A 14,002-nucleotide genomic window follows, 5' to 3' on the forward strand; every position below is an offset into this window, starting at 1 on the left:
AAAGAATGAAATTAGAACACTCCATAACACCATACACAAAAATAAACTCAAAATGGATTAAAGACCTAAATGTAAGGCCAGATGCTATAAAACTCTTAGAGGAAAACATAGGCAGAACACTCTCTGACATAAGTCGAAGCAAGATCTTTTTTGATTCTCCTTCTGGAGCAATGAAAATGAAAACAAAAATAAACAAATGGGATCTAATTAAAGTTTTGCACAGCAAAGGAAACAATAACAACATGAAAAGCAACCCACAAAATGGGAGAAAATATTTGCAGATGAAGCAAATGACATGGGATTAATCTCCAAACTATACAAACAGCTCATGCATCTCAATAACAACAAAAACAACAACAACAAACAACCCAATCAAAAAATGTCTGGAAGATCTAAATAAATAGACGTTTTTCCAAAGAAGATGTATAGATGGCCAAAAAGTACATGAAAAGATGCTCAACATCACTATAATAATGATAAATTATTGCACTACAAAAATCAGATCTAATAATTTGCATTATTAGAGAAATGTAAATCAAAACTACAATGAGGTATTACCTCACACCAGTCAGAATGGCCATCATCAAAAAGTCTACAAACAATAAATGCTGGAGTGAGTGTGGAGAAAAGGAAACACTCCTACACTGTTGGTGGGAATGTAAATTGGTACAGCCACTATGGAGACATTATGGAGGTTCCTTAAAAAACTAAAAATAGAACTACCATATGATCCAGCAATCTCACTCTTGGGCATACACCTGGAGAAAACCATAATTTGAAAAGATACATGCACCTCAATGTTCATTGCAACACTATTTACAATAGCCAGGACATCGAAGCAGCTTAAATGTCCATCGACAAAGGAATGGGTGAAGAAGATGTGGTACGTATGTACAATGGAATATTACTCAGTCATAAAAGAGAACAAAATAATGCCATTTACATCAACATGGATGGACCTAGAGATTTTCATTCTGAGTGAAGTAAGCCAGACAGAGAAAGACAAATATCATGAAATTGCTTATATGTGGAATCAAAAAAATGGTACAAATGAATTTATTTAAAAAACATAAATATAGTCACAGAGGTAGAAAACAGTCTTATGGTTACTAGGAGGGGAAGGGGGAGGGATAAATTGGGAGATTGGGATTGACATATGCACACTACTATATATAAAATAGATAATAAGGACATACTGTATAGCACAGGGAAATCTACTCAGTACTCTCTAATGACCTCTATGGGAAAAGAATCTTAAAAAAAGTGGATATATCTATATGTATAACTGATTTGCTTTGCTATACAGTAGAAACTAATACAACATTATAAATCAACTCTACTCCAGTAAAAATTTTTTAAAAACTACTTAGCAGAATTTACATATAATTGATATTGTTACAGAATCAATTTTATCTATTTAATATGGGAGATCCAGCTGAAAATTTCTGGGCAAAAGATACTTATTGGTTAATATTTTGTAAGTACAAAAAAAGCAAAAGATAGACCCAGACATTTCCATAAATTAGACTATTTTTCTCTAAATACTCTAAATTATTGAGGCTTTATACTATCATTGCCTTACTTGTTATTTCTGAGGTAAGCCGATGTTGCTGTAATCACTATTTTTATATGTGTGTTTGAAGGGCCATCAGACACAAGATAAACAGAATCAAAATTTATATTTTTCATATCAAAATTAATATTGGAAGAAATTTGCTTAAAACATTCAATACTGAAACTCAACTCTGGGCTGAAGTCTACTTTTCTTTAAAATGGATGCAATAATAGCGTTTACCTCATAGGATCATTGAGAGGTTTTAATTAGATAATCCATTTACATGGCTTAGAACAACACCTTGCATTCAATATAAGCTAGTTATTGTTGCAATTATTATTATTTATACTATTATTTTATTCAGAATCATTTTTGTATCAGTAGGTAGCACCTAATTTTCTGAGCAAATATAAAATAATGTTTTGTCATAATCTTTGATGGTGCTTTCATCCCGAAATGAATTATGGAATTTTCTTTCAGTGTCCCCTCCTCTGCTGGGGAGGGAGACTGTCTTATTAGAGATACCAAGTACTTGGCCCTTGAGACTGGGCTACTGTGACTCCTCTTCACATGCAAAACTAGAAAACCACCTTAGATAAGTTGTACTTTGGCTCCACACTATTCCATGGGGAGGGCAATAACTGGGTTTTTAGTATTTCATTTGCCCATTTTTTTACAGCTGAGCACTTTTATCTGCCTCACGCATTAAAAGAGGAAAACTAGATGGAATATGTGTCATGAAAGACGGTAGTTTAAGAAGGAAAAGAGGAAAAGAGTGGAAACTGGGAGGCAAATGGTTAAAGGCCTGAAGCTAACAGTACAAATATAATGTTACCCTCTCTCAGATTTATCCCATGTGGTGTTGTCTTTCAAGCTACGGACATTGTGTGTGCTTTTTTCCCATAGGAATAAATAGAAGTGCAGTAGAATTCAATGTCATTTCAGGGATCCTAATATTAAAAGAGCTCAGGTAAAACATTGTGTACTGGCTCTGTGCATGCATGGTTGACTGGTCAGTCTTCTTATGCATCCAATGATGAAGAACTTCCAGCCACTAGTTGACAAATGGGAAGAAGGTGATTTGTAATCCTCCATGGATCACCTCTGGCACAAATAAATACATGAAAATTACAAGACTGTTCAAGTGTATTTTCAAGATATTTGAAGTTAATTATTTGCAAAGAGAAAGATGAAGACATCTTTATCTTAAGATTTATTAAAGGGATAAAACTATTATTCTACAATATGTAATCCTAGACTGAATTGATATGTTTTCCTGTTTCTCATAGATTATGTGATCTCGTCCTGAAAATTTAGCTTTGTGTAATATAAATTACATACAAACATGCTCTAAAGAATCTTGGAGTAGCATCTGAGTTATACAAGTGCTAAAGCAAAGGCAGTTCTTTTGGTAAAATGATTCTAACAAAGAAAGGTTTATCATTTCACTTTAAATGAAGGTGAACCTACTAAAACTATGCAAAATAACAAAAGCTGTAGGTTTAATTTCCCTCAACCACAGTAGAGGCGACTGAATGCTTTATGGAGGTGGTAGGTTTTTTTGTTGTGTTTTCTTTTTTTTTTGGAGATGGTAGTTTTGATGCTGACAGAACACTGACTTTATGTAATGAAAAGATTACCTGTCCCAGGGACTGCCAGTCCAAACCAGCACTGCCGATGTAAACATGCTGTTTGTCCACAATCCAGAAGGAGGACTGCAGCCGGCCCTTGTTGTAGGCAGTCATGTTCATGTAGGTCACCTCAGCTCCTAGGAGTTCAAGGAAATCCCAGTCAGCCTCTGTGTCAAGGCCATGAACATGCAGTCAGTCACCTACTGGCAGAAATACTCAGGGTTTGCATCCATCACAGTTGGCATTCAGGGAAGCCAAATATTTACATTAGTTTAGTGCACAGAGGACCCTCAAGGAGTTACTTTATTCCCAAAGAGAATACAAAGGGAATAAAAAAGAATAAGTTTTTCCCTATGTATAGCTCCACATGGTGACAAGATCATGGCTTCTCAAGTCAGATCTGACTCAAATCCCCGCTCCTTGATTTATCACTCAAATGGTGAGATAGGTGTGCCATGCTCTTTTTTCTTTTACTTTTGGGATAATTTTCATACAACTTTGCAATCAATAAAAGATCAGCTTTGCTTAGTAATATGTCTTTCCTCAATAAGAAACAGGCCTTCTTTTTATTTATTGAAGTATAGTTGATTTACAATATTGTATTAGTTTCAGCTGTACAGCAAAGTGATCCAGTTATATATATACATATATATATATATATTTCAGATTCTTCTCCATTATAGGTTATTATAAGGTATTGAATATAGTTCCCTGTGCTATACAGTAAATCCTTGTTGTTTATAGGAACTGAGCTTCCTATACTTTTTGTATGTTAGTTTCACCTTTTACCCTTTCACTTGCCTTAACTTCTTTTTTTCCCTCTTCATTGTCTAATTTGGATTTGGTCTCTTCCTAGCCTTTCTTTATTTGATAGTTCTTAATATAAGCAATGGGGTTATTCAAGCCTTACAGAAATGCAAGGTCAACTAGGTCACCCAGACTATTGTTAAAAACCAAAAAATTCACTTTAGGATCTGAATTTAACCAATTGTTCTATGCATGATGTGTCATAATCAGTTGTCAAGCTGCTATGTACTGCTGCCTCAGGACTATGTGTTTACAGCTTCTCAGAAGGAACATATACGGGGGGACCTTCAAGATGGCAGAAGAGTAAGACGTGGAGATCACCCTCCTCCCCACAAATATATCAAAAATACATCTACATGTGGAACAAGTCCTACAGAATACCTACTGAACGCTGGCAGAAGACCTCAGACTTCCCAAAAGGCAAGAAGCTCCCCACATACCTGGGTAGGGCAAAAGAAAAAAGAAAAGACAGAGACAAAAGAATAGAGGTGGGACCTGCACCTCTGGGAGGGAGCTGTGAAGGAGGAAATGTTTCCACACACTAGGAAACCCCTTCACTGGTGGAGATAGGGGGTGGGCGGGGGAAGCTTCAGAGCCACGGAGGAGAGGGCAGCAAAAGAGGTGCAGAGGGCAAAAGGAGAGATTCCCTCACAGAAGATCAGTGCCAACCAGCACTCACCAGCCTGAGAGGCTTGTCTGCTCACCCGTCGGGATGGGTGGGTGCTGGGAGCTGAGTCAGGCTTCGGAGGTCAGATCCCAGGGAGAGGACTGGGGTTGGCTGTGTGAACACAGCCTGAAGGGGGCTAGTGTGCCACAGCTAGCTGGGAGGGAGTCTGGGAAAAAGTCTGGACGTGCCTAAGAGGCAAGAGACCATTGTTTCGGTGCGTGTGAGGAGAGGAGATTCAGAGCACCGCTTAAACGAGCGCCAGAGACAGGTGCGAGCTGCGGCTATCAGCGCGGACACCAGAGTTGGGTAGGAAATGCTAAGGCTGCTGCTGCAGCCACCAAGAAGCCTGTGTGTGAGCACAGGTCACTCTCCACACCTGCCCTCCTGGGAGCCTGTGCAGCCCGCCACTGCCAGGGTCCCCTGATCCAGGGACAACTACCCTGGGAGAACAAGTGGTGCGACTCAGGCTGTTGCAACATCATGCTGGCCTCTGCCCCCACAGACTCGGCCCACATTCCATACCCCTCCCTCCCCCGGCTGAGTGAGCCAGAGCCCCCTAATCAGCGTCTTCTTTAACCCCGTCCAGTCTGGGTGAAGAACAGACACTAGAGGGCAACCTATACACAGAGGCAGGGCCAAAACCAAAGCTGAACCTCAGGAGCTGTGTGAACAAAGAAGAGAAAGGGAAATTTCTCCATGCAGCCCCAGGAGCAGTGGATTAAATCTCCACAATCAACGTGATGTACCCTGCATCTCTGGAATACCTGAATAGACAAAGAATCATTCCAAAATTGAGGTGGTGGACTTTGGGAGCAACTGTAGACTTAGGGTTTGCTTTCTTCATCTAATTTGTTCCTGATTTTATGTTTATCTCAGTTTAGTATTTAGAGCTTATCATCATTGGTAGATTTGTTTATTGATTTGGTTGCTCTCTTCCTTTATTATTAAATATATATATATTGTTTTTTTCCTTTTTCCCTTTTTGTGAGTGTGTATATGTATGATCCTTTTTGTGATTTTGTCTGTATAGGTTTCCTTTTACCATTAGTCCTAGGGTTCTGTCTGTCCCTTTTTTTTTTTTTTTTTTTTAGTATAGTTTTTTAGTGCTTGTTATCATTGGTGGATTTGTTTATTGGTTTGGTTGCTCTGTGTTTTTTTTTCCTTTTTAATTTTTTTAGTTTAATTTTTTTTATTTTAATAACTTTATTTATTTTATTTCTTTTTCTTTTTTTTTTTATTAGTTGTTTTGTTTGTTGTTTTATACTGCAGGTTCTTATTAGGCATCAATTATATACACATCAGTGTATACATGTCAATCCCAATCGCCCAATTCAGCACACCACCATCCCCAGCCCACCGCAGTTTTCCCCCCTTGGTGTCCATATGTCCATTCTCTACATCTGTGTCTCAACTTCTGCCCTGCAAACTGGCTTATCTGTACCATTTTTCTAGGTTCCACATACATGCATTAATATACGATATTTGTTTTTCTCTTTCTGACTTACTTCACTCTGTATGACAGTCTCTAGATCCATCCACGTCTCAACAAATGACTCAATTTCGTTCCTTTTTATGGCTGAGTAATATTCCATTGTATATATGTACCACAACTTCTTTATCCATTCATCTGTTGATGGGCATTTAGGTTGCTTCCATGACCTGGCTATTGTAAATAGTGCTGCAATGAACATTTGGGTGCATATGTCTTTTTGAATTACGGTTTTCTCTGGGTATATGCCCAGTAGTGGGATTGCTGGGTCGTATGGTAATTCTATTTTTAGTTTTTTAAGGAACCTCCATATTGTTCTCCATAGTGGCTGTATCAATTTACATTCCCACCAACAGTGCAAGAGGGTTCCCTTTTCTCCACACCCTCTCCAGCATTTGTTGTTTGTAGATTTTCTGATGATGCCCATTCTAACATGAGTGAGGTGATACCTCATTGTAGTTTTGATCTGCATTTCTCTAATAATTAGTGATGTTGAGCATCTTTTCATGTGCTTCGTGGCCGTCTGTATGTCTTCTGTGGAGAAATGTCTATTTAGGTCTTCTGCCCATTTTTGGATTGGGGTGTTTGTTTCTTTAATATTGAGCTGAATGAGCTGTTTATATATTTTGGAGATTAATCCTTTGTCCGTTGATTCATTTGCAAATATTTTCTCCCATTCTGAGGGTTGTCTTTTCGTCTTGTTTATGGTTTGCTTTGCTGTGCAAAAGCTTTGAAGTTTCATTAGGTCCCACTTGTTTATTTTTGTTTTTATTTCCATTACTCTAGGAGGTGGATCAAAAAAGATCTTGCTGTGATTTATGTCAAAGAGTGTTCTTCCTATGTTTTCCTCTAAGAGTTTTATAGTGTCCAGTCTTATATTTAGGTCTCTAATCCATTTTGAGTTTATTTTTGTGTATGGTGTTAGGGAGTATTCTAATTTCATTCTTTTACATGTAGCTGTCCAGTTTTCCCAGCACCACTTATTGAACAGACTGTCTTTTCTCCATTGTATATCTTTGCCTCCTTTGTCATAGATTAGTTGACCATAGGTGCGTGGGTTAATCTCTGCGCTTTCTATCTTGTTCCATTGATCTATGTTTCTGTTTTTGTGCCAGTACCATATTGTCTTGATTACTGTAGCTTTGTAGTATAGTCTGAAGTCAGGGAGTCTGATTCCTCCAGCTCCATTTTTTTCCCTCAAGACTGCTTTGGCTATTCGGGGTCTTTTGTGTCTCCATACAAATTTTAAGATGATTTGTTCTAGCTCTGTAAAAAATGCCATTGGTAATTTGATAGGGATTGCATTGAATCTGTAGATTGCTTTGGGTAGTATACTCATTTTCACAATGTTGATTCTTCCAATCCAAGAACATGGTATATCTCTCCATCTGTTGGTATCATCTTTAATTTCTTTCATCAGTGTCTGATAGTTTTCTGCATACAGGTCTTTTGTCTCCCTAGGAAGGTTTATTCCTAGGTATTTTATTCTTTTTGTTGCAATGGTAAATGGGAGTGTTTCCAGAATTTCTCTTTCAGATTTTTCATCATTAGTGTATAGGAATGCAAGAGATTTCTGTGCATTAATTTTGTATCCTGCAACTTTACCATATTCATTAATTAGCTCTAGCAGTTTTCTGGTGGCAGTTTTAGGATTCTCTATGTATAGTATCATGTCATCCACAAACAGTGACAGTTTTACTTCTTCTTTTACAATTTGTATTCCTTTTATTTCTTTTTCTTCTCTGATTGCCGTGGCTAGGACTTCCAGAACTATGTTGAATAATAGTGGTGAGAGTGGACATCCTTGTCTTGTTCCTGATCTTAGAGGAAATGCTTTCAGTTTTTCACCATTGAGAATGATGTTTGCTGTGGGTTTGTCATATATGGCCTTTATTATGGTGAGGTAGGTTCCCTCTATGCCCACTTTCTGGAGAGTTTTTATCAGAAATGGGTGTTGAATTTTGTCAAAAGCTTTTTCTGCATCTATTGAGATGATCATATGGTTTTTATTCTTCAATTTGTTAATATGGTGTATCACATTGATTGATTTGCGTATATTGAAGAATCCTTGCATCCCTGGGATAAATCCCACTTGATCGTGGTGTATGATCCTTTTAATGTGTTGTTGGATTCTGTTTGCTAGTATTTTGTTGAGGATTTTTGCATCTATATTCATCAGTGATATTGGTCTGTAATTTTCTTTTTTTGTAGTGTCTTTGTCTGGTTTTGGTATCAGGGTGATGGTGGCCTCATAGAATGAGTTTGGGAGTGTTCCTTCCTCTGCAATTTTTTGGAAGAGTTTGAGAAGGATGGGTGTTAGCTCTTCTCTAAATGTTTGATAGAATTCACCTGTGAAGCCATCTGGTCCTGGACTTTTGTTTGTTGGAAGGTTTTTAATCACAGTTTCAATTTCAGTGCTTGTGATTGGTCTGTTCATATTTTCTCTTTCTTCCTGGTTCAGTCTTGGAAGGTTATACCTTTCTAAGAATTTGTCCATTTCTTCCAGGTTGTCCATTTTATTGGCATAAAGTTGCTTGTAGTAGTCTCTTAGGATGCTTTGTATTTCTGCGGTGTCTGTTGTAACTTCTCCTTTTTCATTTCTGATTTTATTGATTTGAGTCCTCTCCCTCTTTTTCTTGATGAGTCTGGCTAATGGCTTATCAATTTTGTTTATCTTCTCAAAGAACCAGCTTTTAGTTTTATTGATCTTTGCTATTGTTTTCTTTGTTTCTATTTCATTTATTTCTGCTCTGATCTTTATGATTTCTTTCCTTCTGCTAACTTTGGGTTTTGTTTGTTCTTCTTTCTCTAGTTCCTTCCTTTAGGTGTAAGGTTAGATTGTTTACTTGAGATTTTTCTTGTTTCTTTAGGTAGGCTTGTATAGCTATAAACTTCCCTCTTAGAACTGCTTTTGCTGCATCCCATAGGTTTTGGGTCGTCGTGTTTTCATTGTCATTTGTCTCTAGGTATTTTTTTATTTCCTCTTTGATTTCTTCAATGATCTCTTGGTTATTTAGTAACGTATTGTTTAGCCTCCATGTGTTTGTCTTTTTTACGTGTTTTTCCCTGTAATTCATTTCTAATCTCATAGCGTTGTGGTCAGAAAAGATGCTTGATATAATTTCAATTTTCTTAAATTTGCTGAGGCTTGATTTGTGACCCAAGATGTGATCTATCCTGGAGAATGTTCCGTGCGCACTTGAGAAGAACGTGTAATCTGCTGTTTTTGGATGGAATGCCCTATATATATCAATTAAATCTATCTGGTCTATTGTGTCATTTAAAGCTTCTGTTTCCTTATTTATTTTCATTTTGGATGATCTGTCCATTGGTGTAAGTGAGGTGTTAAAGTCCCCCACTATTATTGTGTTACTGTCGATTTCCTCTTTTATAGCTGTTAGCAGTTGCCTTATGTATTGAGGTGCTCCTATGTTGGGTGCATATATATTTATAATTGTTATATCTTCTTCTTGGATTGATCCCTGGATCATTATGTAGTGTCCTTCCTTGTCTCTTGTAACATTCTTTATTTTAAAGTCTATTTTATCTGATATGAGTATAGCTACTCCAGCTTTCTTTTGATTTCCATTTGCATGGAATATCTTTTTCCATCCCCTCACTTTCAGTCTGTATGTGTCCCTAGGTCTAAAGTGGGTCTCTTGTAGACAGCATATATATGGGTCTTGTTTTTGTATCCATTCAGCCAGTCTATATCTTTTGGTTGGGGCATTTAATCCATTCACGTTTAAGGTAATTATCGATATGTATGTTCCTATGACCATTTTCTTAATTGTTTTGGGTTTGTTTTTGTAGGTCCTTTTCTTCTCTTGTGATTCCCACTTAGAGAAGTTCCTTTAGCATTTGTTGTAGAGCTGGTTTGGTGGTGCTGAATTCTCTTAGCTTTTGCTTGTCTGTAAAGCTTTTGATTTCTCCATCAAATCTAAATGAGATCCTTGCCGGGTAGAGTAATCTTGGTTGTAGGTTCTTCCCTTTCATCACTTTAAGTATATCATGCCACTCCCTTCTGGCTTGTAGAGTTTCTGCTGAGAAATCAGCTGTTAACTTTATGGGAGTTCCCTTGTATGTTATTTGTCATTTTTCCCTTGCTGCTTTCAATAATTTTTCTTTGTCTTTAATTTTTGCCATTTTGATTACTATGTGTCTCGGCGTGTTTCTCCTTGGGTTTATTCTGTATGGGACTCTCTGCACTTCCTGGACTTGGGTGGCTATTTCCTTTCCCATGTTAGGGAAGTTTTCGACTATAATCTCTTCAAATATTTTCTCAGGTCCTTTCTCTCTCTCTTCTCCTTCTGGGACCCCTATAATGCGAATGTTGTTGCGTTTAATGTTGTCCCAGAGGTCTCTTAGGCTGTCTTCATTTCTTTTCATTCTTTTTTCTTTAGTCTGTTCCGCAGCAGTGAATTCCACCATTCTGTCTTCCAGGTCACTTATCCGTTCTTCTGCCTCAAACAAAAGAACTATTCTGCTATTGATTCCTTCTAGTGTAGTTTTCATTTCAGTTATTGTATTGGTCATCTCTGTTTGTTTGTTCTTTAATTCTTCTAGGTCTTTGTTAATCATTTCTTGCATCTTCTCAATCTTTGCCTCCATTCTTATTCCGAGGTCCTGGATCCTCTTCACTATCATTATTCTGAATTCTTTTTCTGCAAGGTTGCCTATCTCCACTTCATTTAGTTGTTTTTCTGGGGTTTTTTCTGGTTCCTTCATCTGGTACATAGCCCTCTGCCTTTTCATCTTGTCTATCTTTCTGTAACTGTGGTTTTTGGTCCACAGGCTGCAGGATTGTAGTTTTTCTTGCTTCTCTCTTTTTCTTTCTTTCTCCTTTTTCCCCTCCTTTTTCTTCTGAGCCCTGTGGCTGACAGGGATTTGGTGCTCCAGCCGTGTGTCAGGCCTGAGCCTCTGAGGTGAGAGAGCTGAGCTCAGGACTTTGGTACACCAGAGACCTCCTGGGACCACGTATCAATCAGCAAGAGCTCTCCCAGAGATCTCCGTCTCAACACTAAGACCAAGCTCCACTCAATGACCAGCAAGCATCAGTGTTGGACACCCCATGCCAAACAACTAGCAAGACAGGAACAAAACCCCACCCATTAGTAGAGAGGCTGCCGAAAATCATAATAAGTTCACAGACACCCCAAAACACACCACCAGATGCAGTCCTGCCCAACAGAAAGACAAGATCCAGCCACATCCACCAGAACACAGGCACCAGTCCCCTCCACCAGGAAACCTACACAACCCACTGAACCAACCTTACCCACTGAGGGCAGAAACCAAAAACAACAGGAACTACGAACCTGCAGCCTGCAAAAAGGAGACCCCAAACACAGTAAGTTAAGTAAAATGAGAAGACAGAGAAAAACCCACCAGACCAAACAAATGAGGAGGCAGTCTACATGAAAAAGAATTCAGAGTAATGATAGTAAAGATGATCCAAAATCCTGGAAATACAAGGGAGAAAAAACAAGAAATGTTTAATGAGGACCTAGAAGAACTAAAGAGCAAACAAACAATGATGAACACCACAATAAATGAAATTAAAAATTCTCTAGAAGGAATCAATAGCAGAATAACTGAGGCAGAAGAATGGATAAGTAACCTGGAAGACAAAATAGTGGAAATAACTACCACAGAGCAGAATAAAGAAGAAAGAATGAAAAGAATTGAGGACACTTTCAGAGACCTCTGGGACAACATTAAATGCACCAAAATTCGAATTATAGGGGTCCCAGAAGAAGAAGAGAAAAAGAAAGGGACTGAGAAAATATTTGAAGAGATAATAGATGAAAACTTCCCTAATATGAGAAAGGAAATAGTCAATCAAATCCAGGAAGCACAGAGAGTCACATACAGGTAAATCCAAGGAGAAACACACCAAGACATATATTAATCAAATTATCAAAAATAAAATACAAAGAAATAATATTAAAAGCAGCAAGGGAAAAGCAACAAATAACATATAAAGGAATACCCGTAAGGTTAACAGCTGATCTTTCAGCAGAAACTCTGTAAGCCAAAACGCAGTGGCAGGACATATTTAAAGTGATGAAAGGGAAAAACCTACAGCAAGATTACTTTACCCAGCAAGGATCTCATTCAGATTCTACAGAGAAAGAAAAAGCTTTACAGTCAAGCAGAAGCTAAGAGAATTCAGCACCACCAAACCAGCTTTACAACAAATGCTAAAGGAACTTCTCTAGGCAGGAAACACAAGAGAAGGAAAAGATCTACAATAAAAACCCAAAACAATTAAGAAAATGGTCATGGGAACATACATATTGATAATTACCTTAAACGTGAATGTATTAAATGCTCCAACCCAAAAACACAGGCTCACTGAATGGATACAAAAACAAGACACACAAATATGCTGTCTACAAGAGACCCACTTCAGACCTAGGGACACATGCAGACTGAAAGTGAGGGGATGGAAAAAGATATTCACGCAAATGGAAATCTAAAGAAAGCTGGAGTAGCAATTCTCATATCAGACAAAATAGACTTTAAAATAAAGGCTATTACAAGAGACAAAGAAGGACACTTCACAATGATCAAGGGATCAACCCAAGAAGAAGATATAACAATGGTAAATATTTATGCACCGAACATAGGAGCACCTCAATACAAAACGCAAGTGCTAACATCCATAAAAGGGGAAATCGACAGTAACACAATAATACTAGGGGACTTTAACACCCCACATTCACCAATGGACAGATCATCCAAAATGAAAATAAAAAGAGAAACACAAACTTTAAATGACACATTATACAAGATGGTCTTAATTGATATTTATAGGACATTCCATCCAAAAACAACAGAATAAACTTTCTTCTCAAGTGCTCATGGAACATTCTCCAGGATAGACATATCTTGGTTCACAAATCAAGCCTTGGTAAACTTAAGAAAATTGAAATCGTATGAAGCATCTTTTCCAAACATAACACTATGAGACTAGAAATCAATTACAGGAAAAAATCTGTAAAAAATACAAACACATGGAGGCTAGACAATACACAACTCAATAACCAAGAGATCACTGAAGAAATCAAAGAGGAAATCAAAAAATACCTAGAAACAAATGACAATGAAAACACGACAATCCAAAACCTATGGGATGCAGCAAAAGCAGTTCTAACAGGGAAGTTTATAGGAATATAATCCTACTTCAAGAAACAAGAAACATCTCAGATAAACAACCTAATCATACACCTAAGCAATTAGAGACAGAACAAAAAAACCCCAAAGTTAGAAGAAGGAAAGAAATCATAAAGATCAGATCAGAAATAAATGAAAAAGAAATGAAGGAAACGATAGCAAAGATCAATAAAACTAAAAGCTGGTTCTTTGAGAAGATAAACAAAATTGATAAACTATTAGCTGGACTCAAGAAAAAAAGGGAGAAGACTCAAATCAGTAGAATTAGATGAAAAAGGAGAAGTAACAACTGACACCGCAGAAATACAAAGAATCATGAGAGATTACTACAAGCAACTATATGCCAATAAAATGGACAGCCTGGAAGAAATGGACAAATTCTTAGAAAAGCACTACCTTCCGAGACTGAACCAGGAAGAAACAGAAAATATAAACAGACCAATCACAAGTACTGAAATTGAAACAGGGATTAAAAATCTTCCAACAAACAAAAGCCCAGGACCAGATGGCTTCACAGGTGAATTCTATCAAACATTTAGAGAAGAGCTAACACCTATCCTTCTCAAACTCTTCCAAAATATAGTAGAGGGAGTAATACTCCCAAACTCATTCTATGAGGCCACCATCATCTTGATACCAAAACCAGACAAAGACTTAATAAAGAAAGAAAACTA

General features: G+C 37.5%; 1 protein-coding gene across 3 annotated transcripts in view; it reads right to left on the reverse strand.

Annotated features, from left to right (window-relative positions):
• The window catches only part of PLD5 (phospholipase D family member 5), a 488,282-nt gene that overhangs the window by 99,703 nt on the left and 374,577 nt on the right, over positions 1-14,002 (reverse strand). For all 3 annotated transcript variants that reach the window (XM_036835888.1, XM_036835880.1, XM_036835869.1), the window contains one exon: positions 3,196-3,323. In XM_036835888.1, the coding sequence (XP_036691783.1) occupies positions 3,196-3,306 (111 nt within the window). In that variant the 5' untranslated portion in view covers positions 3,307-3,323. The remainder of the gene's footprint in view (positions 1-3,195; positions 3,324-14,002) is intronic.

Source organism: Balaenoptera musculus, chromosome 1, assembly GCF_009873245.2.
Source record: "Balaenoptera musculus isolate JJ_BM4_2016_0621 chromosome 1, mBalMus1.pri.v3, whole genome shotgun sequence".
In the NCBI taxonomy this organism is placed as follows: domain Eukaryota; kingdom Metazoa; phylum Chordata; class Mammalia; order Artiodactyla; family Balaenopteridae; genus Balaenoptera; species Balaenoptera musculus.